Source organism: Styela clava, chromosome 9 (genome assembly GCF_964204865.1).
Source record: "Styela clava chromosome 9, kaStyClav1.hap1.2, whole genome shotgun sequence".
NCBI lineage: Eukaryota > Metazoa > Chordata > Ascidiacea > Stolidobranchia > Styelidae > Styela > Styela clava.
In genome coordinates this window covers 5,851,275-5,876,595 of record NC_135258.1, presented here as the reverse complement: position 1 = coordinate 5,876,595, position 25,321 = coordinate 5,851,275, and the positions used below count along the sequence as shown (strand labels likewise).

At 34.6% G+C, this 25,321-nt stretch overlaps 4 protein-coding genes across 4 annotated transcripts; 2 read left to right on the top strand and 2 right to left on the bottom strand.

Moving 5' to 3' along the window:
• Positions 1 to 852: 852 nt before the first annotated feature.
• LOC120338693 (COMM domain-containing protein 2-like) lies at positions 853 to 2,626 on the top strand. Its single transcript, XM_078115928.1, has one exon. The coding sequence runs from the start codon at positions 2,027 to 2,029 to the stop codon at positions 2,624 to 2,626; it is 600 nt and encodes a 199-aa protein (XP_077972054.1). The 5' UTR covers positions 853 to 2,026.
• A 1,897-nt stretch (positions 2,627 to 4,523) lies between these two features.
• On the top strand, positions 4,524 to 8,265 carry LOC120338692 (coiled-coil domain-containing protein 74A-like). Its single transcript, XM_039406603.2, has one exon. It carries the CDS (start codon positions 4,654 to 4,656, stop codon positions 5,689 to 5,691), a length of 1,038 nt encoding a protein of 345 aa, XP_039262537.2. The 5' UTR covers positions 4,524 to 4,653; the 3' UTR covers positions 5,692 to 8,265.
• A 2,136-nt stretch (positions 8,266 to 10,401) lies between these two features.
• Positions 10,402 to 17,113, bottom strand: LOC120339952 (striatin-interacting protein 1 homolog). The gene is made up of 5 exons (XM_039408198.2): positions 15,025 to 17,113; positions 14,531 to 14,649; positions 13,803 to 13,967; positions 12,915 to 13,010; positions 10,402 to 12,231 (listed from the first exon to the last, which is right to left on the bottom strand). Exons 1-5 carry the CDS (start codon positions 17,012 to 17,014, stop codon positions 12,010 to 12,012), a joined length of 2,592 nt encoding a protein of 863 aa, XP_039264132.2. The 5' UTR covers positions 17,015 to 17,113; the 3' UTR covers positions 10,402 to 12,009.
• LOC120339953 (putative tubulin polyglutamylase ttll-15) lies at positions 17,053 to 24,902 on the bottom strand. The gene has a single exon (XM_078116433.1). It carries the CDS (start codon positions 24,447 to 24,449, stop codon positions 22,938 to 22,940), a length of 1,512 nt encoding a protein of 503 aa, XP_077972559.1. The 5' UTR covers positions 24,450 to 24,902; the 3' UTR covers positions 17,053 to 22,937.
• Positions 24,903 to 25,321: the final 419 nt, after the last annotated feature.

The following is a 25,321-nucleotide window of genomic DNA, read 5'->3' as shown; positions in this document are numbered from 1 at the left end:
CCGCTAAAACGGGTTAATTGCTATTGAAAAAGTTGTCCCAAACCCATTTTTAAGTGCAAATATATACAATGTGTTATTCGTTGTGTCCTTATAAAAACATTGAACAGTGTTGTATTGTACTACAATGAACAGGATAGAAGAACGGAACGATTGACGAGTGGTTAATTCGATATGACTAAGAAAAATTCATTTTCCGATCAATGACTAAAATCCATTCATAATTTCATGACAGTTACTTAAGAACAGCTATTTAAATTTATTCATGTGAATCACAATTTTAAAGGGAGTGCCGAATGCTTTCACAAACACTTGGTACACACAATTATGGCATACTATGGGTGAGGTATACCATACTTTTGTACCATTCTAGCTACATATTTGAATGAATCGGCGTTGCAAAGCAGCGTCTTCAAATGCGTCTTGTATTGCAAAATTTTTTTGCAAATTTTCATTCGTAAATTACTTCCAAAAGTCAAAAATATATCTGGAAAGACATAGTTTTAATGTCACGTAATCGCCATTTCCATTATTATTTGAAGTAAAGTGAAGGCGGGCGATAGCTAGCTTTTGTGTACATTGAGGCAAATACAAAATCAAACTGATTTAGACCTAGTAAAAAAATTACAGTAATACATTTTTTGGTAAATTGTACAATATAAAAAAAAAGTTTCAATTTGACAGCGAAATATCCATAGAGAAAAGGCCACAATACTTGTGCCAACAATCTGGCATCTACAATAATTGCAGCCGTAGGCAGGGCAACGCTCTGCGTAGCTTCCGCGGAAGCACCAGTGGCGTACGAGAGTCATTCTCTTTCTGTCGTAAAGATGGAAAATTTTAATTTGCTGTTACTTTTTGCTGAGGAATGGAAGTAATAAATTAGGCTAGGTCATAGGAGTTTTTGAAAATGAGCAAGGTCAGGTGGTCGTAAATGGTTGTCCGTAAGTTAGGAAGCATCTACTGTTGTTTGGCTAATCGCATATTTTTATATTTATCCAAGCGTAAGAAAAGACTGTACAAAGATTAAGACGTCTTCATTACAAAGATATAACAAGTCTGCACCCCTTGCCGGTTACTATATTAGTCTATATCGGGTATGAGAATAGTTTTCTAAATTATCATCTATATGCAGTGTGCAGGTATGCATGGAATTGAATGGCGGAGGAAACCATCGCCTGGTAACAAAAACTGACAATCTGTAATTTTGATACCGAACCTCACATGATTTTGTGATTGCATGTTTTATATTGTTTTATTGACATTATCTGCCATGTTCTTCTTTTGATCAGTGTTTTCACGTGTTAAATTGATTTCAAAGTTATTGCCCGATTTTGTATTGCAGTATTGTGTAGGTTTATTTTGTTGTGTGCTTCAACTGTTTTGGTGGACGGGCGCGTACTCGTACGCTTTTAACTCTTTCTTGAGTTATGCTCGTCTTCCAGGATCTTTGCATTTTTTTTGTCCGTATAGTGTTGTTTTCTTTTATACCAAAGTGGCTAAAATAAAATGGATTGGTTTCTATATTTTGGGGGATTTGGATCCATACCAATTGAATCTAATTCATAAAATCAAGTGAGAAAGGGATAAAATTATTTTGAATTAATGAAAATATTGATAATACAGTAATATTCTATGATTTAATATTTGAAAATAGTGATTTTATTACCACTTATACCACCCAGTTGAAAACCCTTTTAACAAATGCGCTGTCAGGTTTAGAGAACTGTGCCTAGGACTCTAACGAACGCAGGTAAATGCGTGCTTCTAACACTTAGCACTGTGAAGCAATTTCGAGTCTCTGCGATCTCTTCATCAGGTCACGCTTATTATTATGTGGATAAAAAAAAATTCTATTAGTACAATTCAAGACCTCTTATATTATCATTTTTCATCCTGAACTGAACAGATAGCTGAATGTGAGAAATATATTCGCCCCCATTTTTAATCAACCATACTATTTTTTAATTTAATTTAGAAATTGTTATTACTTACTAACAGTAACCTTTAAATGTAACTAGTGAGAATCATGTTATTGACAATCTCCCAAGATCACCGAAATCATTTGGAATATCTGATTAACAGCGAAGATGATATTGTTGAAAATTTTGCTTTAATTTCAGTAGAGTTTTTAAAGAATGGAATCAATAGAAAGACATTTAGCACTGCCGCACAAAAACTAAACGAAAGTGTGGATACTATTGAGAATGCTGTACAAGGTTTGATGCAGTTATTCACAGAGGGAACAAAATTCAACTTGGATGAAACAGATTTTCATGATTCGTTATTACTGATTGGGTTTTCTGAAAATATTTGTAAAATCCTGACAGAATTATACTTGAATCATTACAAGTATACTAAAGGTATTTTATCTAAAACGATGCCGTCTCTTCCAGTATATAGAAACCTGAGTTGGAGGTTTGATATAAAAATTGCAAGCCGCGCTTTGCATAACCAGATTACGCCTATCATCTACCTAAAGATCTCAACTTTCGATGGTAAAGAACAAAAAGATTATATGCTCCAGACTGACGTGGTTAATCTTGTCCATATGACTAAAACACTGGAAGAAGCTCTTAATGAAATGAAGTCAAATCATTGTCGTAGGATCCTAAGAAACATTAAATGATTAAAAATATTTTGGATTAATGTTAAATTATATCATCTTTAATTAATGTCTATGGTAATTATTTCTGAAATGCAAATATTGATTAGAAATATTTGGGGTTCTTGATGGGTACTGAAAAGTGCGAAAATGTAAAGTTGGTTTAAAAAAGGTGTCTAAACTTCAGAAAATAAGGGTTTGTTAGGGACATTGGGCTGTTTATCCCCCTTGTAAAATCATATTACCCGTTTCAGAATTATCATTGTTTACCATTTACACCCTTTTCAGTAATTGTCAACTTGAACTTGAATATTTTATCATGTTTTGTACTTCGAAGGATTGATAAATCATAAACGGTGTGCAATATTATACTATTTTCTAAAACCTACATTTGAAAGGTTGAATATCGAAATTTCCATTCATGATAGATTTCTTTATGATAAAAATTGATTTATTTGAGAATCAAAATCAAATAAGAACAATCAATTTTATTTGGAAAAAATTTACCCAGTAGTCACCGTAATTACTAGACGCCAAGATAACTTCATGTAAGCCTTTCATCACCTTCCAATTTTTGAGATCTTGTGATAAGGCTTATACAGGTTACAACTGCCAAGTGGGCATTGTTTACCTGCCATCACCATTTGACAATAAAGTATGTATTGTATATGTTAAAGGGCTTTGGCATCATTATATAAGAGCATGCAAAATAACATTCAGAAACTTGTAGAATGTCTTAGAACAGGGGTGTGCAACCTGCGGGCCCGCAGGCCAAATGTGGCTCGCGTAGGCGTGCCAATTTTGGATGAAGTGCGGCTCGCGACGTAAGTTTTTAATTTAGTTTAATCTGGTATGTGCAAGTTATCCCAATCCCTTCGCGTTGCAAAGACTCATGTCATAAGATCAATAACCGACTACTAGAAAGCCTTTATTAAATGAGGTGCGGTCCACCCAGTTATTTGTATCTGGCCCTCCTTTATTAAAAGTTGAATATCACCGGATTTTCTATTCCCACTGTTAAACAATCATTTTGTAGTTTCTTTTAACTTAATAACATTGACTTCTCAGTCTTATGTTGAGTGTTGTTTATCAAGATGAGTATGATCTGTATCCTGGTTTTTTTCATTGAAGCTATTCCTGATATCTAGAACTGAACTTAGTTGAGATTTCTGGGATGATTTTTGTTTCAATAAATCCTTGTGCCACTCAATATTTTTCCATTTTGTAGAACTTTAATGAATATTATCGAAATGATTGGCATTACTAAAATATACTCTTACACCCGTACATATATTACTCTCATTTTTTCATGATGTGGCTTCAAGCATGATCAATGATTGCTAATCACTTACAAGTAAGCATCTTGTCACCAGGGTGTCTGTATAAGACTGAAATTGTAGTGCTTGTTCCCTAATTGAGAAGAATAATTCCGTGAAAAACACAATTTACAGTGCCTTACTAATTTCCATTACAATGTAATATTTTGTATCAACATTTGTGAATATATATGAAATGCTTACAGTATTTATGTACCAGTTATTGGATAACGTACACGGTGTCCATAAAGTCCCTTCCGATTTCAGTATTGTTATGAAGTCAGTTCTCAATATATCTTAACCAGGTTTGTTGTATTTAAATCAGTAATTGTTTAAGTATTTTTACTTCATTCAATGCATATGTGAGGGACAAGACAATACATGGTATCGATAAATTCCCTTTGTAATTTGAAAAAAATTTAAGATTTTATGGACACCCTACATATTACAATTAATGGATCGATTTTGTAACAAAATTAGGATTTTATTTTCAAAAAGGAAAAAAATGTTTGACTTTCAGAAATGGCGATTATCACTTCAATCATTTGTATTTTCAAACAATATATCTATTGAATATTGAAGTACCATTCTCCATTTTTCTGATTTCAACTATTTATAATATTATTTGTCACTTGATTCATTCTTTATAAAATTTATTTCCATTTGTTCATCTCTAGAAGATGTAGAATTAAAAAAACATTTGTATACAAAAAAAGTGTACGAACCAAAGACGCAATGTCGTCATCAGCTTTACCGCCACCTGGCAACCTACCTTCGTGGTCTCGAGTCTCTACGCTTGACCGGTCGAGATATCCGAAACCATTTTTGCGGGATCGTATTCCTTTACCACCAGGTGGCACCACAATTACGACGGATTCCGCAGCGATGATGGATTTCAATGCAAGTCTTGGGAATGTTGGTGTAAAATTTCTGGATAAAATGCCGACAGGCAATCAACAGCACGCATTTCGTTACGATAAAAGTATTCAATTTCTACAAGATCAACATGCGAACACATTGAAAAAGCTACACGAAGAATTAGACTTCCTAAAGCGGGAGAACAAGGAATTACAATTCAAAATGCTACTTGCACATAGAGGAAACACTCCTCTACCTCCATCTTCAAAGCAAGCACAAGAATCTGACATCAAGACTCTTCTTCTCCAGGAAGAAGTTAAAGATTTACAACAAGCTCTACAGGAATCTACTTTGAAAAATAAAGAAATGCAGCATGCAATTTTCATGTTACAATCTCAAGGTAAAAATACAGGTGAACGTCACAGCTCTGGCGACGGGGAACGCACCAAAGCACACAGAAGAAAGTATTCTGTAAGTAGTCTTTCTACACCATTGCCCTTAAACGCAACGCTTAACCCTCTACAAATTCGTGAGGGAGTAAATGAAACTTCCCGTGTGCCATCGATGTCCGAATGTGAAACGATAATTCAACGTCTTCATGAGGTCAATTGTCAGCAATTAGCGGAATTGTCTCGCCTCCGTAACGACATGCGTATTTCATCAAGAAATTCAACACCTGAGCCATATATTTCAAAAACCGTCGGACTCGCTGATAACGAGTCGTTTTCTGATACAAGATTACCTCGTATACCAGTGAAGCCGATTGGTAAAAAGTCAATCAAAAGTGCAAGCTCTGCTTTGGAAGTCAAAATATCTCTCCCTGCACTAACTAACACCATTTCCTCTAATATAGCCGACCGTCAAAAACGACAGCACGCTCTTCAAAAACAAAAGAATAATAAAACCTATAAGTAACATAACATGATCAATTTTGTACAATGACTGTTAAAAATATTTAGGAAAGAAAAAATCAAGCCAAATTAAATTTTCAATACTGTGTTCGATTAATTGTGTAATGAACATTGATTTCAAATTTGGTACTAAACTGTTGTACCCATTTAGGTAGAATTGACTACCGGTAATATATTTAAGCAAGCTAAAGTGGGATTTGGTTCATGCCAATGGTCCTCAAACTTTCATGATTGTGGCCCCTAGCAAGAGACTCTCGACACTCTGTGGCGCCCTGATTTTTCATAAAAATACCTAATGTCTAGTTTTTATCCTTTTTTTTATTTGGCACATTCAATATTAAACAGCCAGTAAACAAAAGTAAAACAATTTACAGTCAAAGAACTAGACAAATTGAAGTTAATCTACTTTGAATTAATGTACAGTACCCATCTCAAATAGTAAATTGAGAATGTCTTTGCTCTTTGCTCTGTGTACCACTTGGAGATCGAAGGACCAAGTTTGAGAAGCCTTGGTTCACACTTTCAGAACACCCTCTTAATATTATCAATACAAGCTTTTTCTCAAGAAACTATCTGCTAAATAAATAGCATTATATTTCACAGTATTAGATATGATATGTTAGTCTAACTTTTGGACAAACTCCTAGTTATTCCCCTCACAGTCTTGACTTGACCAAGTCTCAATTCTTGATACGAGTAGGCCTATATAGCCTATTGATTTATTTATTTTCTATAAACCACATTTTTTGCTGTTAAACTAAGATTTGTATGAAGTTTCACTGAATAAAAAATTGTCACACATAATAATTCAGTTTTTTGCAAAGTTTTCCATTCATGTAATTCAAAACTTGCAAAATTCTATAATATTGAATATTTCTAATGGAGAATTTGACACGCTCTTTGATTCTTGAAATTGAGTCTGTATTTTTGTATTTTCTCCTGTTTGCTTCATTATTGAAGTTTTATTTTTTTTTCACTGTGATGTTGTGTTTTAGTAGATTTATATTTGCTTTGCCTCTGATAAAAAGCTGCATTTATTTTTGTGATTTTAAGTTTCTTAAAAGTTGATTTTTTAAAGAAAAATAGATGTTATATTTGATCAGAAATTGAAAAATATCTCACTGTTCAAAATCGTAGTTTACCATTATTTCAATTCATTGTAAGACATGCATCTGAATAATTAGATGTTCTCACACCAAAATGGTCTGACTAAATGAAACACTCCAATAGGATTGAGCAATCTTGCATCATTTTCAAACGAAATCGGACCTTATAACTATAGCTGATAAGCTGCGGACCATCATTTGGGTAATTAAACTGTCTGGCATAGTTTTGAACCAAATTTGGTCTCATGGATGTATTGTAAAAATATTGTAGGACAAGTACGGGAGAAATCCTATCAAAAATTGCACTTCCTTTTTTCATGGCTGGAGACATTTCCTCCATATAGTTATAGAGGCTATTCAATTGGCGAGTTGAACTGTGTGTAATTATTATCATTACATGAACCTTCTTACAGTAGCATGAATACCCGAGGCTGTATTTCTGTGTTCAACCCTCGCTAATATCGCTGGTATAATAACTCTGGTCAAATTCTGAGAACAAATCAAAGCGAATTGACAGTTTGCGATAGCACCTGGAACTACGTGAATGTTATTGGTTCATTCTGTGATTTTAGACGGCCAGTTTTTCAATTTCTGACCAAAGTTTTATGTCTCACTGTTTTACCTGGTGATTTTCGAAGCCTTTTTTATTCGTGTTTTTCTTAATTTCCTAGATTTGGTGCTCAAATGGTTGACTAAACCCAAACTTTAACACTAAATCATTCCCAGTATATTCGACTATATTTTCTTAGACTCTATGAACTATACTCTATGAACTTTTTTATAAATTTGGAGCTGTGTAGGGAGAATTCCATGAAAAAAAAATATGCCGTTTTTTCCACTTTTTGCGTATGTACATATACTGACAGCACAATTCCCATTTCAAGCAGATGCTCAGACTGCTGGCTATACTGTACCCTGAAGAAATGTGGCGATTGGTCATTTTCTTAATAAAATCAACCCTGTCATTCAATAAAACATTTCATTAGCACAAATTGCCAATTTTGGTCATAAAATGTAAAATACAATGTGTGTAATCAAATGTATAATTCTTAGGATATTGGAAAAGAAGTTCGTATTCTGAATTCGAACTGGACTATATTACAGCACTCTCAACAAATTGTTTATTCATTAATGAAAGGGCCATTGACCCATTAGTGTCCTCTACCATAAACCAAATACATGGATAGAAATCAATTCAAATTAGCATTAGCTGTATTTAATCTGTAAAATTTAAAATCTGACAAGTCTTAATGATGCACAAACCTAATATTACTTGGTTTTCAAGCAAGTACTAAAAAATATGGACATCCCTGATTTTAGAAAATACCGACTTTACCTTTTTAGTTGTTGTCGTCTCTAGGTTTTTAAATACTTTGTGCTTTTAGATATTCATAGGTGCTTTATAGAACACATCAGTGACTTTGTGTAGTTTTAACTTATTTCAATAATAAATGGCGTTTATGTTTTGAATATTTGATTGTTGTGACTGCTCTTTCAGTGGAAGAAAGTTGACGAGACATCTGACCATGTCCAGTAAGATGTGGGGCTAATTAGCCATCCATGCATACAGGGACATTTCAAACTTTTCTGCTGCTCTGGCGAGTTTCTGACGATGATGCCCGTTTTCGGCACTTTTATTAAATCGAATAATTTGACTTGTTATGAAAAGCTTCGTATACTGGTAGATGTGTAAATTTTTATAGTGAAGCTCATGCAAACAGTGGGGTGTCAATTTTTCTGCTACCCAATGTGAGTTTCTGACAATGATGACCATTATACGTAACTTCAAAATTAATTTGAGGATAAACAAATTATAGATGTTGTTATACACAAGAATAAATGAATTTAGGTCAAGTAGGAGAGAAATGTTTGTATTATAATTATTCAAATCACCAAACTCAACCCTATAAATGTGCTGGAACATATTACATGTGTTCCGTTTCTGGGGGGTCACTGTGTTCTTATATTATTGTTTCCTTCTCAACTGATAAAAGATCGTTATTTTTCATTTATATGGCTGCGTACAGCCAAACAAATTCCAAAGATTCAGATTTGTTTTCGAAAACTATTTACTATTAATTCTTGCGAATTTCGTGTATTTTAAACATTTGACTATTTATATAAACTGATAATTACTTTCAAACCATAATCTATTTGCAATGAGTCGAAAAATAATATTGCGAACGAATTGCTGAGAATTGGTCTGGTTTTTAGTGTCACATTTTCATTATAAGAATACCTGGCACCCCCTCAAAGTGCATAATCACCATAATGCTTTCAAAATACTGGTGTGGCGGAATTAAAATTAGTATCGGAACTCGCTAAGCCCTCTTGTCCTTGAAAATTAATTCCACAAATAGCTTATTGGAGAGTCTGTGTCGTAACGTTCTTGTTGAATAATTAATGAGTTGAATTCAAGAGAAAGTGAAACCTTTGTTGCTTATAACACTGCAATTGTTCCCGGGTATTCAGAAGGATCTTTGTATTTATCCTGGGGGATGAAAGGAATTACATGACGAACCCACTTGAGTGGTAAACTCAGAATCTCGTGTCATTGTAAATTTCACAACACTGGGGGTGGGTGAATATCAGAATATGATACAATTTTGCATTGATACTGCATACTTTCGTTAAACCAGCTTGAATTTGAAGGTAAAACACACTGTGTATCAACAACGTTTAATTTATATTTATTACTGCAACCTTGTAAAATTCCGATTTGATCAATATACCTATAAGTGGCAAATTGTATTTTACCCGGGTGTTTTGCTATTTCAAAGACTCCCTGAAAATGATCTTCCGTAAGTCAAGTCCATCAAACTGTTATTTGAAAGTCTTCCTTCGGATGAGTCTCCTCACACTGAATGAACCACAACTCAGCGATTTTGAGTTCCCCAAACCTCTTAAAAATATCTAATTGCAAGCATGTGGCTCAACGGGCTAAGCGTTAGGAATACGCTCGCCACCGCACCTCTAACTACTCTGCGTGGGTTCGCAGGTTCGAATCCCATACAGGGATGGTTATGTGCGAGAGGATTGCTGGACTCCTCGCCGTCGTTGGGTGGTTCACGTAACCGCTGGTCGGTTACGGCTTCCTCCACCACCAAGTCCATGCTTCCGAAAACAAACAATACAGTAAATCTAATCCCAAACCCGACTTGGAATGGTAACCGGACGAGAGGCCGTGGTTCGCCATATGGATAAGCCGTCTTATCGGCTTTCCTCTCCCCCGGGATAAATATGTAAATCCTATCCTATCCTATGTTTCAAACTCTTGGGTCAATCAAAACAAACACAGAACTTCCCGACTTGGAGGTCCATATTACTTTCGAATGACTTTAATTCTGTGGTCTCATCAAGTCAAGTTAATTTTTTTCAACCAGTAAAAAGATGATGTTGATAATTAAACAGTTTTACTGCAGAAGGGAAGCCGCAGGAAACCAAAGCGACACCCAAGGTTTAAATTTTAAATCTTAACTTCTGTTTTCGATGGTGAGAAGCGTACTAATCAAATTAATGCTGCTTACTACTCGAGATTACATTAAAGACCGACTGCTGCTGCCGCCAATTATCTCAAAATAGTTAAGTCAAAACGACGATCAGACAAGTTCCAACTGCACAATATTTTATGTTAAAAAAATGATCAATCGATTGAAGCACATGCAAATAAAGATTATATTTTCTTGAGTAAGTCAACAGTTTTCACTTCTAAAAATTGTTAAGGCTCTTTTCTGAACTTTCAGATTTGACAGTGAATAAAAAAACAAGACTAATTTTGGATCCGAATGCAGGAAAGTTCCGATAAATAGTGAAATTATTGGTTTTCAGATATTAATTGTATGCATTTCATTTATACTATGAGACTTCAACTGCTCAAAATCATTTCAAATAAATATTCTGAATTATTTCTAAAATTTTTACAAAAATATCATTTTTGCACATCATGTAAGTTACTTGGTTGAGTTGAAGATATAACATATTGTTTATATCAATTACGCCAAGTACTACAAATGCCAAGCAAATAGGTCAGTGGTTCTCATAAGTGGGTTCTTGAGGGGCCGTGAAGCTGAATAAAAATATTTGTTAGATTTGAACTCGCCCTACTTAGTTTGGATGTTTACGTTCCATTCACATACTTTCAACGTGTTTTTTGAATAAAACATATTTCGCCTTACTATCTGTTATTTGTATCAGTTAGTTATTTTTGAGATGGGCACGACTAAAAAAGTTTTAGAACCACTGAAATAGACAGACATGATCGAACGGTTACATTCACCATGAATCAAAATCAACCTAATAAACTGAATAAATTTTAAAATAAAATTTGAATTTATGAAAATGCTGAAATCACTCAAAAGCACTGATTAATTCAGGTCCATTATTACTTTTTACTTTTCAAAAAAAAATCTAATATTTGAGGTATACTTTCAAATTTCATCAGTGTTGAAAGCAAAAAACTCAAAACTGTTCGGAAAAAACTGAACTTTTTGACGGCTCAGAGCTGACGGTCATGTAGAATTTATCTATAACCCTAATAATGAATTTCAAGCCTTGGGAAATATGAAAAGATAACATGTAGAATAACCTCTATGTATCATAATTCATAACACTTTCATCATAAAATATATAAACTGATAGAAAACGTGTCTTTTTTAACTTTTCTTCGGAATGCGCATTTATGTCTTTCACTTTAAACCACGCATAGAGGAAAGAGAATACATACAGGGTTCGCTACAGATCAACACATTCATTAATAATCGAAAATATCAAATGATGAAAACAAGCCTTTCAACATCCAGACACGTTTTAAACTTTTTTTTATGCCCTTCACTTTGAACACTTTGCTCTTAACAAGCAACCACTGTTAGGTAAGAAGCTGCTGTAGTTTGAAAGGACTGGAAACTTTCCCTTTTCAAGATTTACAATTCAATTTGTTTTACCCCGGTTAAGGTGAAGGCAGTGGCTTCCCTACACCCCTCCCTCCTATAAAATTTCTAACATCCCCCCTAACTTTGAGGTGTGATACCAAACTTTAATTCCCAACTTAAGTATAGTTTCATTCAAATATATAGAATATGGCATATTCTTCAGTGTAGATGTAGATGGCCTGTCAAATACATTACCCCCCTTCTATAAAATGAAAAGCAGGGGAGCATACTGGGTGAAGGGGATTTAAACCCAAGATTAATGTTTCCAGAATAGTGAGGTTATCTTCACTACTGCACACATGATATTGAAAGCAACTGGTCCCAATCTGTAGTTGTAGAGTACACTTCTCGTTCCAACCAGATATCATAGTTTTTCACAAACTCATTTGGAAGGTCAAATTTCTCTCCAAGGACACTGTGAAGGTCATTGTCAACCGGTTCATGGTCTTGATTTGGAGGAATAATAGTCGGACTGTCCGTCTTGTATCTTCTGAAGTTGAATCTTTCCACCTGGAAATGAAATGCAATCATGTAGGTTGTGTTGAATTAGAGTCAAATCAGAAGTACAGCGTTTCTCAAACTATGCCATAAGACCATAGAGTAGGCACTGCACAGTGATTCTCTGGAAATGAAATGCAACCATGCGGGATGTATCAAATAAGTATGTCAAATTGAAAATATTCTAGTCCAGTCCAGTCTCAAACTTTTACGATCCATTGATCCCTTCGCACTCTCAACACCTGTGGTTCCCTGCTCGGCGCTCCAGAAGTATACGTACCAGAATGGAGGGAACTAATTTTGTTCGCCTACTTTACATCAAGGTATGTAAGGGGACTGAAACCTATGGGTAGAGGGTAGGGATGGGCCGAGATTCGGATCCGGTCTCGGATTGGAGTAAAATCCACGCATTTTTTGGACTCGAGTAATTTTTATCGAGTCTATAATCAATTCTGTTTTTATTAATTTGCGCCTATGTTTGTACTTTTCCCCCTATAAATCTCAGTACATACCCTAACTGGGTAAAATTCAATGTTAGATCAGTAACAATATTCCTCGTATGTATTATATACAATCCTAACCTGGCACATACACTACTGCAGTACCCCCCGTTCATCTATAACAATACTCAGGTTTTTACCATTATGGATACTAAGGAAGCGAACCAATGTAAGAAAAAGAATGGATTTTCCTACCTCAGCTCGAAGCGTGCACTCCTCTTGTTGGAAATCCCAAGGTCTGGCATCAACATCATTTCCATAAGCCCAATCATCACTCAAGCGATGTCTGACCTACGATAAAAAAGCAGGTCATTAACAGAAAATAGAAAAATAATATCACAAAAAAACGAAGCCATGGGAGCAGACTAAATGAAGAGCAAGCAGTGCTGGTTAGATGTCCATAAACTCGGGAGTCAAGTCATTTGAGGTCGGGTCAATCACTGGGTTATGTCTCACTTGTGGTTACTTGAGTCCAACTTCATTCCATTCAGTTTACTCGAGCAATACTTTCAGTTTTTGATAAATAAAGAGTGACTCGAGTAGAGTCAAGTACCTGAATTCTTATAACACTGCTAAACAAAATTCTGGATAAGAGTGAATGTTTACCCAGGTTCAAATACTAAAATAACTCGAAATCCAATTTAATTATATAAAAAAATCATAGAAACATGGATACTCCCGTAGTGTGTGTACCAGGTTAGGGTTAGGCCTTAATTTTATTCCGATTTTCCTTATTTTAGTTCTATTACGAGTTTGGGGACTGTCTGTGTTAACCAAGTGAATATCCCCCCTGCCCATAGTAATGAATCCCTTTATACAACTTGATGTAAAGTAGGCAAACAAAATTAGTTACCTCCATATTGCGCCGCCAAAACTTGTATAGCTTTGTACAAAGAGGTTCATGCATAGGCAATGAGAACAGCTCTCATCAGCTCAAACATTAAGTAAGTGTGTTAAAGCAGCGCAACCCTAGAGATGGCTTATACATCAGCGGGGTCTGATGTTGTGAATTATGATTGTATAGAAAGTAGATACGTTGCTGGATTTTAAGGCACAAGTCGCCACCAAATACTGAAACAGTACCTTCTGATAAATGGCCGACATAATCTTCATATTACTCTTCCTCCATGCTCGGCCAAGATACTTTGTTTGAGATTTCAAAAGTTTGAGAACATAAAGTTGCAACATTGCCTGCCTGACTTTTAATGCTCGTTTCAATATTGGTGATGATTTAAAGACCACAAGCATCTGAAAAAATGTTGCATGTTCGATTCTATTTTGTGGACGTGATAGCCTAGTGCAGAGGTTCCCAATCGCGGCACTTGGCCCTCTAATGGGGCAACAGAGCAGTATGAGGGGGGACTACAATACCAGGTGCAAAACTGATTTCACTTTTCCCTTTACAAGAAAATAACCTGTTCTTATTAGTTTCATTGCTTGAAAGGTTATTTCACAGGGTGTCACTTTGTTGGGCATGTAACACAATGGGATTCAGAGAGAATGACATGAACGAGAGTCATGAAAAATTATTTTCATTCTGTTATTTCTCTAGTTTTATTGGGAAATTGAAAAGATTGTTGACTAAATCCTTTGAATTGAGACTCTGAATTGGGAGAATCCCAGGCAAAGCGGCCCAAATTTCAAGTTATGGTGATAGTTGATCAGCTAACTATTCCAGATGCCAAGACTTGAATAAAAAACAGTTTAAGAGTTCAGTTCTTTAATATCACGCATTTCCTGCCACAGTGGCTTCTTTTACAGAGCCTTGTTCAAGGATTCGTAAGAGAGAGACACCTCACTACTACACTTACCATGGTTCTTGAATGTTTCCATTTTACAAGTTTATTCAAAATTCTGAGCAGATTGATGCTCGAGAATAGATTTCTCCAACAGGCTGCAGATTGGGTGTCAACTGGTTCCAGAGATTCAGCTGAAAAAATATTAAATACTTAACAATACTGGTGCAATTATTCCTTAGTCAAACATCTATCTCTAACTACCAAAAATATGAAGGCGACTAGACAAGCAGAATTTTGTCTTAAAAATAATTTGCAAATATGAGTTTAAAAAATTCTACAGAACAATGGTAAGGACTGATAATACAAAACAAAAAAATAGAATTCTAAGAAATACTTCAACCTTTAACTAATGAATTTTGAAAGCAACCACAGTTCACAATTATCTCTCAAACATAATCTTGAAATTCTGAGGGAGTTTGTCCCAAAAATTCGAATGCAAAATACGAGAGAACAATCTTCGAATAATAAACAATATAGTGGGGGACCTCGCTATAATTTCTCCATACCTGTGATTTCCACTTTCTCTCCAACAACACAAGCAGGATATTCCAATGAAGGAATGACGTTCTTCGTTGTAACGTAAGCGACAATATTCTGATTGAAGAATTTTAAAACAAGAGGAATACAATTCGCAAACACAAGATGCTGACTCATGTATTCATACTGATATACATGATTCAGCTTAAAATGTTTCAATAATAAAAGCAAAATTGCTGAAATTGATTTAACGATTATTTCACGATGACGATTGACATCGATTCCTAATCTTACTGATTGAACTGCAGAGTATGGAATCTCAGGGGGCAAAACATCAGCTAAGATATTGATTGCGTCACTTTTTGCTTTCGATGTCGGAGCTGCGGCAAGTAAGATCTTCAAAAGTGAAATCATATATTGTGGTAAATTTGGTAGAATTGATTGGTAAAGTTTTTCCGCCGAGTTATCAGGAATGACATCCAATTTTGCTTTTGTTAGGGGGTATTTTCCTATCTGTGATTCAATTTCAATTTGCTTTTCCGCAAGTGAAACATATAAATGCTTTCGAAGAATTTTAACACTCTCCTTAGTTGGCGTAGGAAGACCAGCCATAGTAGTTACATCACCTTCAAGTTGAAAACCGACAAACTTTTGACGGACTTGAGATAAGAAGATCTCAACATCTCGTTCCCGAGTTTTAGGAGTCCAGTGAAGCCCAGAAGGTACTTTGATAACATGAAGATCTTTTAGAGCATGCTCTTCCTCACGTTCTGCTTTAATTTTCATTAATTTTAAAGCGATTGCGGCAGTGTCACCCGGTGTTGGATCCCTCTTAAATGGTGCTGGCGTTCCGATACCCACTGCTGGAGTATCAATTCCTCCTCCGGGAACAGGGGCATCGATTTCAGAGTCAAATATGATGTCTTCATCAGTTTTTTCCACCTCATTTTGATCTGAAGGGGCTGGGAGTAGATCAGCTCCATTTTCTATCATTTCTTCTTTTTCAGAATCTTCGTCATCCGCTCCAGGAATGTGTATATCGACGTCAATATCACCAGAAGATTCAGATTTATTTTCCGAACCTGAAACTTCAACCACTTCTGGTCCACGTATGATTCCTCTGCGATTTTTTCTCCTCCCCGGTTGACCTTGGTCGAACAAATCCGCTGCGTTCATTGGTGGAGCAGACGCTTTCATTTTTCTAGCAACTTCAATAGGATTTTCTGCTAAACGTGGAAGCCCCGCCTCCTCTCTTTTCTTACATTTTAACTGGTGTAAATCATCAAGCCCGCCCACCATCGCCAAGACAACTTTCCATAATAATAAAAGAACCTTTTTAATTGGATAAGCTGTTATGTTGTGGTTACAGAACTTGGTAACCATATTGAACAAAACGACGAAAAGCGATTCATTTCCATTATTTGATTGATTTAACAATGTAATGAACGCATCTCTTGCTTTTTTGAATTTTTCAGAATCGCTCTCTTCAAACTGTCGAATAGTCTCGAGCATTGTATAAAGTAGACTAATCACGATTCTTAATTCCGAACTGTTTACGATAGAACACACTGTTGGATTTTTCGAATCAGGAATTTCTTTCTCATTCTTATGTATTTCCATTAGAAGTAATTCTTCTGCCAATCCAAATACTCCCATTTCATACAATAAAAAGCAATTTTTCCTGGAACTTTTCAAAAGTTCTTCAATGGTGGCAAATTCAGTAAAATTACCCTGTGCAATGTATAATAAACTTCTCACAGCTCGAAACTTTTTTTCAGAATTTACGACGTCTGTTCCATCCATTGCCTTCATAATCACAACCTTCTTTTCTTCCAAAGTCATTTCAATCCATTTTCTCTCGTCACCGAGGATTTCTTTGAAGCATTCTTGGTTTAAAGCAAACTCATTCTCCTCTGTATAACTGTACAATTCTCCTAACTCACTTATAAACGAGTCACAATCGCCATAAACGAAATCTAAATCTTCATCACCGTCACCATTTTCAGATCTTCCCGTCATTTTTCAGATTAATTAATAGCATAACCTAAGACATAATATTTCCTATTATAAAGTGAAAAAGAACATGAATTATGAAAAGAATGAAAACACAAGATCATGGATAAGTATGGATATATGGCTTTAATTCTTATTTAAAAACTCTAATATGTAAAGGGCTGTTAGACTCAAGATATAAATAGGTATAGTTATAAGGTTCCAATTGAGATTTAGATGGTCCTTGTCGTAGAGGTATATTGGGCCGCCATATTTATCAGCAGATTACAATTGTGGGTACCCCTGTAATGTGTGTACCAGGTTAGGGTTAGGCCATAATTTTATTCGATTCTCCTTATTTTAGTTCTATTACGAGTTCAGGGACTGTCTTCATGAACCATTGGAGCGCCCAATTGTGTAGCCGAGCTAAATCAGTAATTGGGGAGATAATCGCTCAAAACTTGATCCGGTTTTGAAAATTAAATCAGAGGACAAACACTCAAATTTGTCATGACTCATGACTAGGGCTGGGCAAAATATTCGAATGACATTTTACTATTCGAATACCCGGTACCACGTGACCTGCGCCGCTTTGCTTCAACACGGAATTCGGAATCGTGAATTGCCCGAGAATTCACAAACGGCGCTCGCTAACATACAAAAGCGACAAATTTTCTTTGCGTTATGATGTTATTTGTTTTCTTTTCACGCCTAACGTATCGTTTCATTTCCCTCTTTTGCAAAATAGGTCCCCACCATTGCTTTAATTTATGATTGTTCTGTAAATTATAAACGTATGACGATGTATTTAAAAAATCGGAAATTCTCATTGCCATCTGTAACAGTCACCGGGATTACGTGCGCGCTAAAGAGAAGTTTTTTCAGCGTATAATGATTTTTCTGTTGCGTAAAATGATCAAATCATGACAACTATGGGATTCCAAAATGTCTTCATATATTAATTTAATTATGTCAAACGTAACTCGCGGTTGCTTCTTCTTAAGTCAAAATTGAAACATTACATCTCTGAAATGCCACGGCGATCTGTGGACATAAAAGTATGAGATAAACTGCCGGGTGTATTTAATTTTAATAAGTATTTTTGGAATCTTGCGAACTCGTTCTCGCCGTTAGAAAAATCTCAATAACTGATATAAAATCCTGTATCTAGAGTACAATTTCATTTCGAACAATGAAAATACATATAAAGTATATCGTTTAATCAAAAATACATATTCATCGCCGCGATTAGGCCACTTGTTATAAGAGCCGACTTTTGCAATGAATAATGAGTTTTCTGTTGTGCAAAGTAATCAATTTGTGACCGATAAGAGCATATTTAAAATGTCTTGTTTTATTATTGTCTTCAATTTAACCAGCGGTTGAGTCTACAAAATAAAATCTTCACAATTTTAAAATACCACGGCAATCTGCGGACATAAAGTGTGGTAAACTGATCGAATATATAAAGCTTTATTTTCAGGACTTATAACATCAAAAAATCCATAAATTTGCTGTAATATCTCAGGTTAAAATTTATTTTAGCACAATAAAAATTGATTGAATATACATTAGATTGATTATCTTATATATATCATCACAACCCGGAGAAAATTGTCCGTTTCAAACCTTGTATAATGTTGAAATGAAAATTTTCGAGGGCAATTTAAAGTAATGGATAATATGGCCAATCCCGCCCACAATTAACAGTTCTTCGATTTTAGTGATGATATGTTTTCTAAACGCCGGCCAAACATAATGTGTGCGAGAGGCACACGAAATTTTGCGATTTTCAATGTCTAAAAAGGCGTTTTCAAACTGTCGCAACCTCAATAAAACTCATATTGTTTAAAGTTTTATTTTCAGTATTTTATATTGCCGCTTTTCAATCAAAAAATTTGCGTTGTCCTGGAGAAACTCGCCGCCGATGAACGTATATTAATTAAACTTTCGCCGGATTCGCGATTCCCTGTGTGTACAAAAATAAAATAATTATCATCGTTAACGTCGCACAACGTTGTTGAATTTATTTGATTTGAAGATAAACCAACTCATATTGTTTACGACCTAAATAACACGTCACGCTGATAATAACAATCGGCGATTATAGCAAAATGCTAGTGCACGCGTTATTGGCGACTTTTACAGTTTTAAAAAAATTTCAAAGGCAATGCACGGGTATACCTAATACATAAAACTTCGATGTCCGCCGACCCGCAAGAATTAATACTTTCAAAAAAATGAATCAGGCGGAAATACAGATTACGAACTTTAGGATCGCGGCGACAAAAACAATTAGCGATTTTGATGAATTTAACCAGTAAATAAAAAACGCTTTGTTGCCGATTTTTCAAAGTTTCTTCTTATTTTCGAAGGGAGTATCGACCTTCGACGGACCCCATTGTATTTGAAAAAAAATATTCGTTATTCGACTATTCGGTATTCGTGAAAAATATTCGAACTGTTCGATTCGAAAAAAATATTCGATTTTGCCCACCCCTACTCATGACTCTTTTTTTTTTAAATGACCATTGTGACTTTGATAATAGAGCACATCAGCACAATAAATTGTGTAATTAGGCAGCAGTGCCATTTTTATAATCGAGCAGTATAGAGTCAAAGTTAAATTTTTAGCAACCTGAAATGAGTATTTTGAATGGCTCAAAATATAGGCAAGTCGGATCACTTTTCTGAACCAACAGCACTTTTAGGCAGCAATAACATTTGTTGCCAATCGAGATGTAAGAAAAACCTCACATTTATGACAAAATTTGGGTCTAACGAAGTACACACCGCAAGTGCTCAAATACCGTCAAACAAAAAGGTGATGAAGAATAATGGCCAAAGCTGATTAAATAATGCCAAACAAAAAAGCGCTGCAAAAATACAGCCCAAATTTTCATTATTTTTTTCAATCAAGTCTGTTTGGCACAAACCACTATACCCTATTAGACATGGTATAGCTGCTCAGTTGAAAATTGAGTGGATTTCAATTTTACTAATCACGTCTCTCAAGAATTTCATTCCGCGTCAGACTTTTTAAAAAAAAACATAAAAATTTTTTCATCACATTTCTGTTTGGCGCTATTCAAGCAGTTTTGACAGTATTTTAACATCATATTCCTGTTTGACGTTATTTTAAGAGTTACACGTTTACTTCGCTAAAATTCCCAAAATTTCTATAATTATATACATTTGAATTCCAAATATACAGAACAGATATAACTTACATAAAATACAAAATAATATTAATAAAAATGTAGATACCAGTAGTATATTATTTACAAGATGATCCTTGTTTGTTACAAGTTACTTTGCAATATTCAATTTTCAACAAAAATCAATGCATTCATGATATAAGGTAGGAGAGATAGAGTTAAAAATAAAGAAAAGAAGTGAATATGTCAATCAAATGATTTATTTCATATAAAATAAAATATCAGAGCAAGGGTTATCGTTGTTGAGTATCAGCGTGTAGGCAACAAAATGTAATTTGTTGCAGGAAAATATCTTGTTTGTCATAGAGAGTATCAGTGAGTACGCAAGATGATGTGGATAAAATAAATCAGAGGAAGATTTCGTGCGCTCACCCTGAAATAAAAGAGACTACCGTAATCTCTGAGTGGGAAAAAATTCCGAAAATATAAAGAAGTAGAATTATGCTTAGCCAAAATAGTTTTATGGCTATAACAATTGTTAGTTAATTAAATTTTAATGTATTGATAAATGAGAAATACAAACACTATGAATAAAAACTATGAATAAACAAAAAAACGAAATTTTTAGTTATTGCTATAGAAAGGAGCGAAACACATTATTATAAGCTAAGGTTTACCATATCATGCCATGACAAGTTTTTCGAATAGTCAACTTGAAACTTCGGCAAATTAGATCATTTTACCTATGCCAATTGTGCTCTATATATTTTCAATAGGCTTATAAACTACACAGTTAGAATAAGATGATAATGGATCAAATTTCAGAACATCAAATGCATGATTTTGAGTTAAAATTGCGACCATATTTTTTAATTTTGCTACGAGGTGACAGTTCACAGACGAAATGAGAACAAAAGTATGTATTTGAAAAATATTTATTTCTAATAATTTTGCTAAAAAAAAATGTCATTCAAGTATGTGTTATAGAAATAAATTATATGTTCCATATTATAGTGTAAAGAAGAAAAACAAAAAATACTCAAAGTAGTCCAATTTAAAACTGGTCTAGTAGCCTATTCTACTTATCTTAGATAGGCCAAAGCAACAGGGTGAACTGGCGAACCCAAAATATTTACCAACATAAAGTTTTCATCAAAAGCGAATTTCCCTGGACAACATGGTCTCTCAGAAATACCTGGTGCTACTATAGCGCGAGTGCTACCGCCTATCACCATATGTCATCTACCCAGTGCAGCCTCGAACCAGTTAACATCGATTAAAAACGATTCAAAATGTTGCAGAAGTTTTACCGCAACTTCCTAGCTTCAGGTAGACCCCACACTATAGTACTGGCTTGAGGTATTACTCATGCTATAGCGCAGTGGTTCTCGAACGATGGGGTGTGTCCCACAAAGGCATGGCAATTTTTTTGAAAGGGTGTGGAAAAAAAAGTATTAATTAGATTTGATTTTGCCTGATTTATTTTGGATATTTACATTTTAAAACTTATCATTTATTTCATTATTCACGTTCCATCCACGTATTTTCAACATGTTTTTTATGAATAAACATACTTTCGCCTCACTATCTGTTTTCTAGCTTGAAGTAGATCCTACCATATGGGATGGTTAATATCATGCATTAGTGTGATAGCAAGCTAAAGTAGCACTAAATATTATGAACAAGAATCTAATGAACAAATAAATTTGATATGTACCCTTAGGTAATTTGATTTAAAAAAATGCACAGTTCATTATTGGAAGTAAATATGCAATGCAAACATAGAAAAAAAAACACAATTATTATCCCCTTTTAAACGAGTTTTAAATATCATTGCACAGCAGGGTAACAAAAAGATGAACAAATGCAATAAAGGATTATGTCATGATTAGAATAACAATTTTTTTAGAATAATAATATCATACTGAAAGACATTCAATACAGCAACTAAGGCGTACAAAGTAATTACCTAAGTTCATAATGACTGTTTTCCAGGTTAGCATAGCCCACATAATCAATATATTACTGCCTGTATAAGGTGAAGAGATGTGGCCATCTCTGGACAGTGCTTGAACTCAAATACTCCAACCAAGTATTCCTGAATATACCACCAAAATCACAAAACTGAGACGGTATCAAATGCATGTGATGAATGGCATGGATTATTTGAATAAAACCAACCTTCTATTTATGTTTGAGGTAGGGAGCATGCCTCCGACAGTCCTGGACTCAAAAGTCTGCAATTTTACTTTGATTAATGGTCTCTTAAAACAATGTATTGAGGCATCGACAAATACAGTATATATGGTAGAACGTGTGAATTATTTGAATAAAACTTAACTATTTATATATGAGGTTGTAGGCATGTCTCTAGTTAGTCCTAGACTTGGAACTAAAAAGGGATTTCAGAATAATTACTGGTAACCCAAAACAATGTATCAGGCTATTAACAAGTACATATAGTAAAAGTGAGACGAAGCGGGAAATGTTCGATTAAAATCAAAGTGCAATTATGGTATTCGCTGAGTAGTAACCTCCTTGTAGGGAGAGCTGTACGACAGCTTGGTAGTATTTACAATTTATGGAACGTATGGATTCCGCAGATTTAAAAATTGGTTATAAGTTACTCAAAAGTAGTTCTTCAAATCCAAACAAGAAATGAAAACTATTTATTTGGCCCCAAATTCCATTTCACTATTCTTCCTCTAATGTTCAATTAACCAAATGTCAGGCAATTTTTCGAATCAGATGAAATAAGTTTTCATCTGATTCATCAAATGTGGACTTGAGACTCAAATACACCAAGAAAGGTCTTGCAAGCATTTCCCTTTATACCAAAGAGCAAGCATCTTATCTAAATCAGTTCTTAATCTTTTATCTTTTACTGGGTTGTACAATGAAGCCAAATCTTTATCGCCTAGTGGTTTGGGATAAACTCTCTTGAAATTTCTTCTGTTAACATGATGTTTATACGCAATTTTCAAACTACTTTCAACAGGAATTACCATACATTGACTACATAGTTTGCAAATATGATCTAAGCAATATTTACATTTCAAGCATTCTTCTGGGTAAGCTACGATATCGCGATTACTAACAGACATCTCCTCTTCAAATATATTTTTCGTTGCGGAGTGTTCCCTTTGCATTGCGATTCCAACTAGTGATAGAGTATTGAATATAACTTGTCGGTACATTCTTGCGTTATCGGCAAAATGTCCGCTAGATAAATTAGGTGACATGTTCACTTCCATTGCATAAACATTTAAATCCTCATCAAGAACAAAATCGAAACGAACAAGTTCAAAAAACGATCTTGTACCATAGGGATAATACCCAACTGATCTAATAATATCTGGCTGCTTTTCCCAAATCAACTCTGACACGGCCGCATATAAATCATCAACAACTTTTTTCTCGTTAAGGCCAATTGTTTTTAAATGTTGTAGCAAGCTCTCTTTGTGTGAAAGCTTCATATTCTTATAACCCGTCTTTAAAGATGGCATTTCCCAAGTTGGAGTATAGTCATCTTCAACCACATATTTTCTAACATTCCCAGAATCGAAAGGTTCATAATCTTCAGGGCAAAACCTTATCAACCATTCATTATCAAGGACGTACACAGTTAGTGGATTAATGGAAGTAATCACAGTATAAATCCCAACGTCAAATTTTCGTCCATCCACAAGAAAAGGCTTCCTTACAAATTCCTGTATAAACGAGTCAGGTGCACTAAAATCAAGTTCTTTTTTTGTCTTTATTTTAATTCCCCTGTGTTTATTATTTTTTTGAACCCACATTTTTTCCGGATGCTTTTCAATATATTTCTTAAAATCAGTTAAATTTTGTGGTAAAGAAAACGCAAGTGGAATATACCTTGATTTGGACATAGCGAGATACCCTTTACTTGTCAAATACCCAGATCCAGGAAAATGGTTCACTTTTTGATGCGGCTTCAACGTAGTACTTGTTATTGCTTTTCCGAATGGGTATTCATACGACCACATTACATCCCAATCTCCAGATTTTTCATTCCATCTGTCAAATCCTACAGCTTTAAAAGTTTCTTTGACATGGTTCATGTATCCAGAGTCGGCATTATTTGCTGAAAGCCAGTAAACAGGGTTATTTCCACTTTTCACAACTGTTGTCACTGGTGATGATGATTTGAGTTGTAAAATTTTCAACTCTGATATACTTGACATGATATGCAGCATTCCAAACACAGAAAATATCAGACAAAATGTCTGGAATTTGGTGGTTGTGCAAAATCGTTTCAGCAACATTGCTTTTCTGAGTATCATGGGAAATGATGATATGCAAAATTATTTCTAGTTGAGAGTTTTGTCTTAAGAAATGCTACTGCCGCAGCATAGGAATCATTATTTTTACAAATTCCATGAAATTCGAATTAGACCACTGTAGATTTTTACCAATTTTCAAGCAAATGAATATGAAGGGAACTTGACTTCAAAGATGACATAAATCAGTCATAATAAATTGCAGATAAACAGAGCAACAGTTGAAGTAAATCCAATGTTCAGACAATTTGTATTCCCCTGAATTTTAAGACAAAAGTCTGTTTTCCATTTTGACAGTATGTAATCAAGGTATTGATTAAATTATTTACATTGGGATAGTGCAATAAAAAGATCAGCATATTAAACAGAAAATAAATAACTTATATACCTAAGGTACCGTAGCCCATCAAAAAACATGTAAATACTGACAAATGACCCAAAGTCTAAAAACTATCAGCATCAACTGTTATAGATTATTCACCTTTTTCTGTCTTCTGCTTAAATCCAATACCGGTATCTGAATACTGGAATATGCAGAACATAAAAGCACAGCTGTACTGGCTGTATCTATGTGATGCTCAGATGTACCATACATTAAAAAGATTAAAACTTTTTTTTTTTTTTGCCAAATTTAATTCCATTGCCAAATCGGATTTATACAAATGATAGTTTTGGTGTATCCAAATATATATTTCAATATTATTGCATGAGGTCCAAATTTTATTTTTATTTTTGTGATGTAATTTAGGTGATTTTATACAATGAATAAGTATACAATGAAAAGATAAGACAAATATTGAATAATTCAGACCAGATACATTTACCATTAAATTCCTACATTTTCCATCTATGTTATCATTTTACACAAATTAGTA

Excerpts from the sequence above, each read along its gene's own strand:
- LOC120339953 (XM_078116433.1), bottom strand. The coding sequence starts at position 24,449 with ATGATACTCAGAAAAGCAATGTTGCTGAAACGATTTTGCACAACCACC.
- LOC120338693 (XM_078115928.1), top strand. The coding sequence starts at position 2,027 with ATGTTATTGACAATCTCCCAAGATCACCGAAATCATTTGGAATATCTG.
- LOC120339952 (XM_039408198.2), bottom strand. The coding sequence starts at position 17,014 with ATGACGGGAAGATCTGAAAATGGTGACGGTGATGAAGATTTAGATTTC. Across the intron at positions 13,968-14,530 it reads GGAAACATTCAAGAACCATG|ATGCTTGTGGTCTTTAAATC; the intron begins GTAAGTGTAGTA and ends ACATTTTTTCAG. Across the intron at positions 12,232-12,914 it reads AGTGCACGCTTCGAGCTGAG|GTGGAAAGATTCAACTTCAG; the intron begins GTAGGAAAATCC and ends TTTCATTTCCAG.
- LOC120338692 (XM_039406603.2), top strand. The coding sequence starts at position 4,654 with ATGTCGTCATCAGCTTTACCGCCACCTGGCAACCTACCTTCGTGGTCT.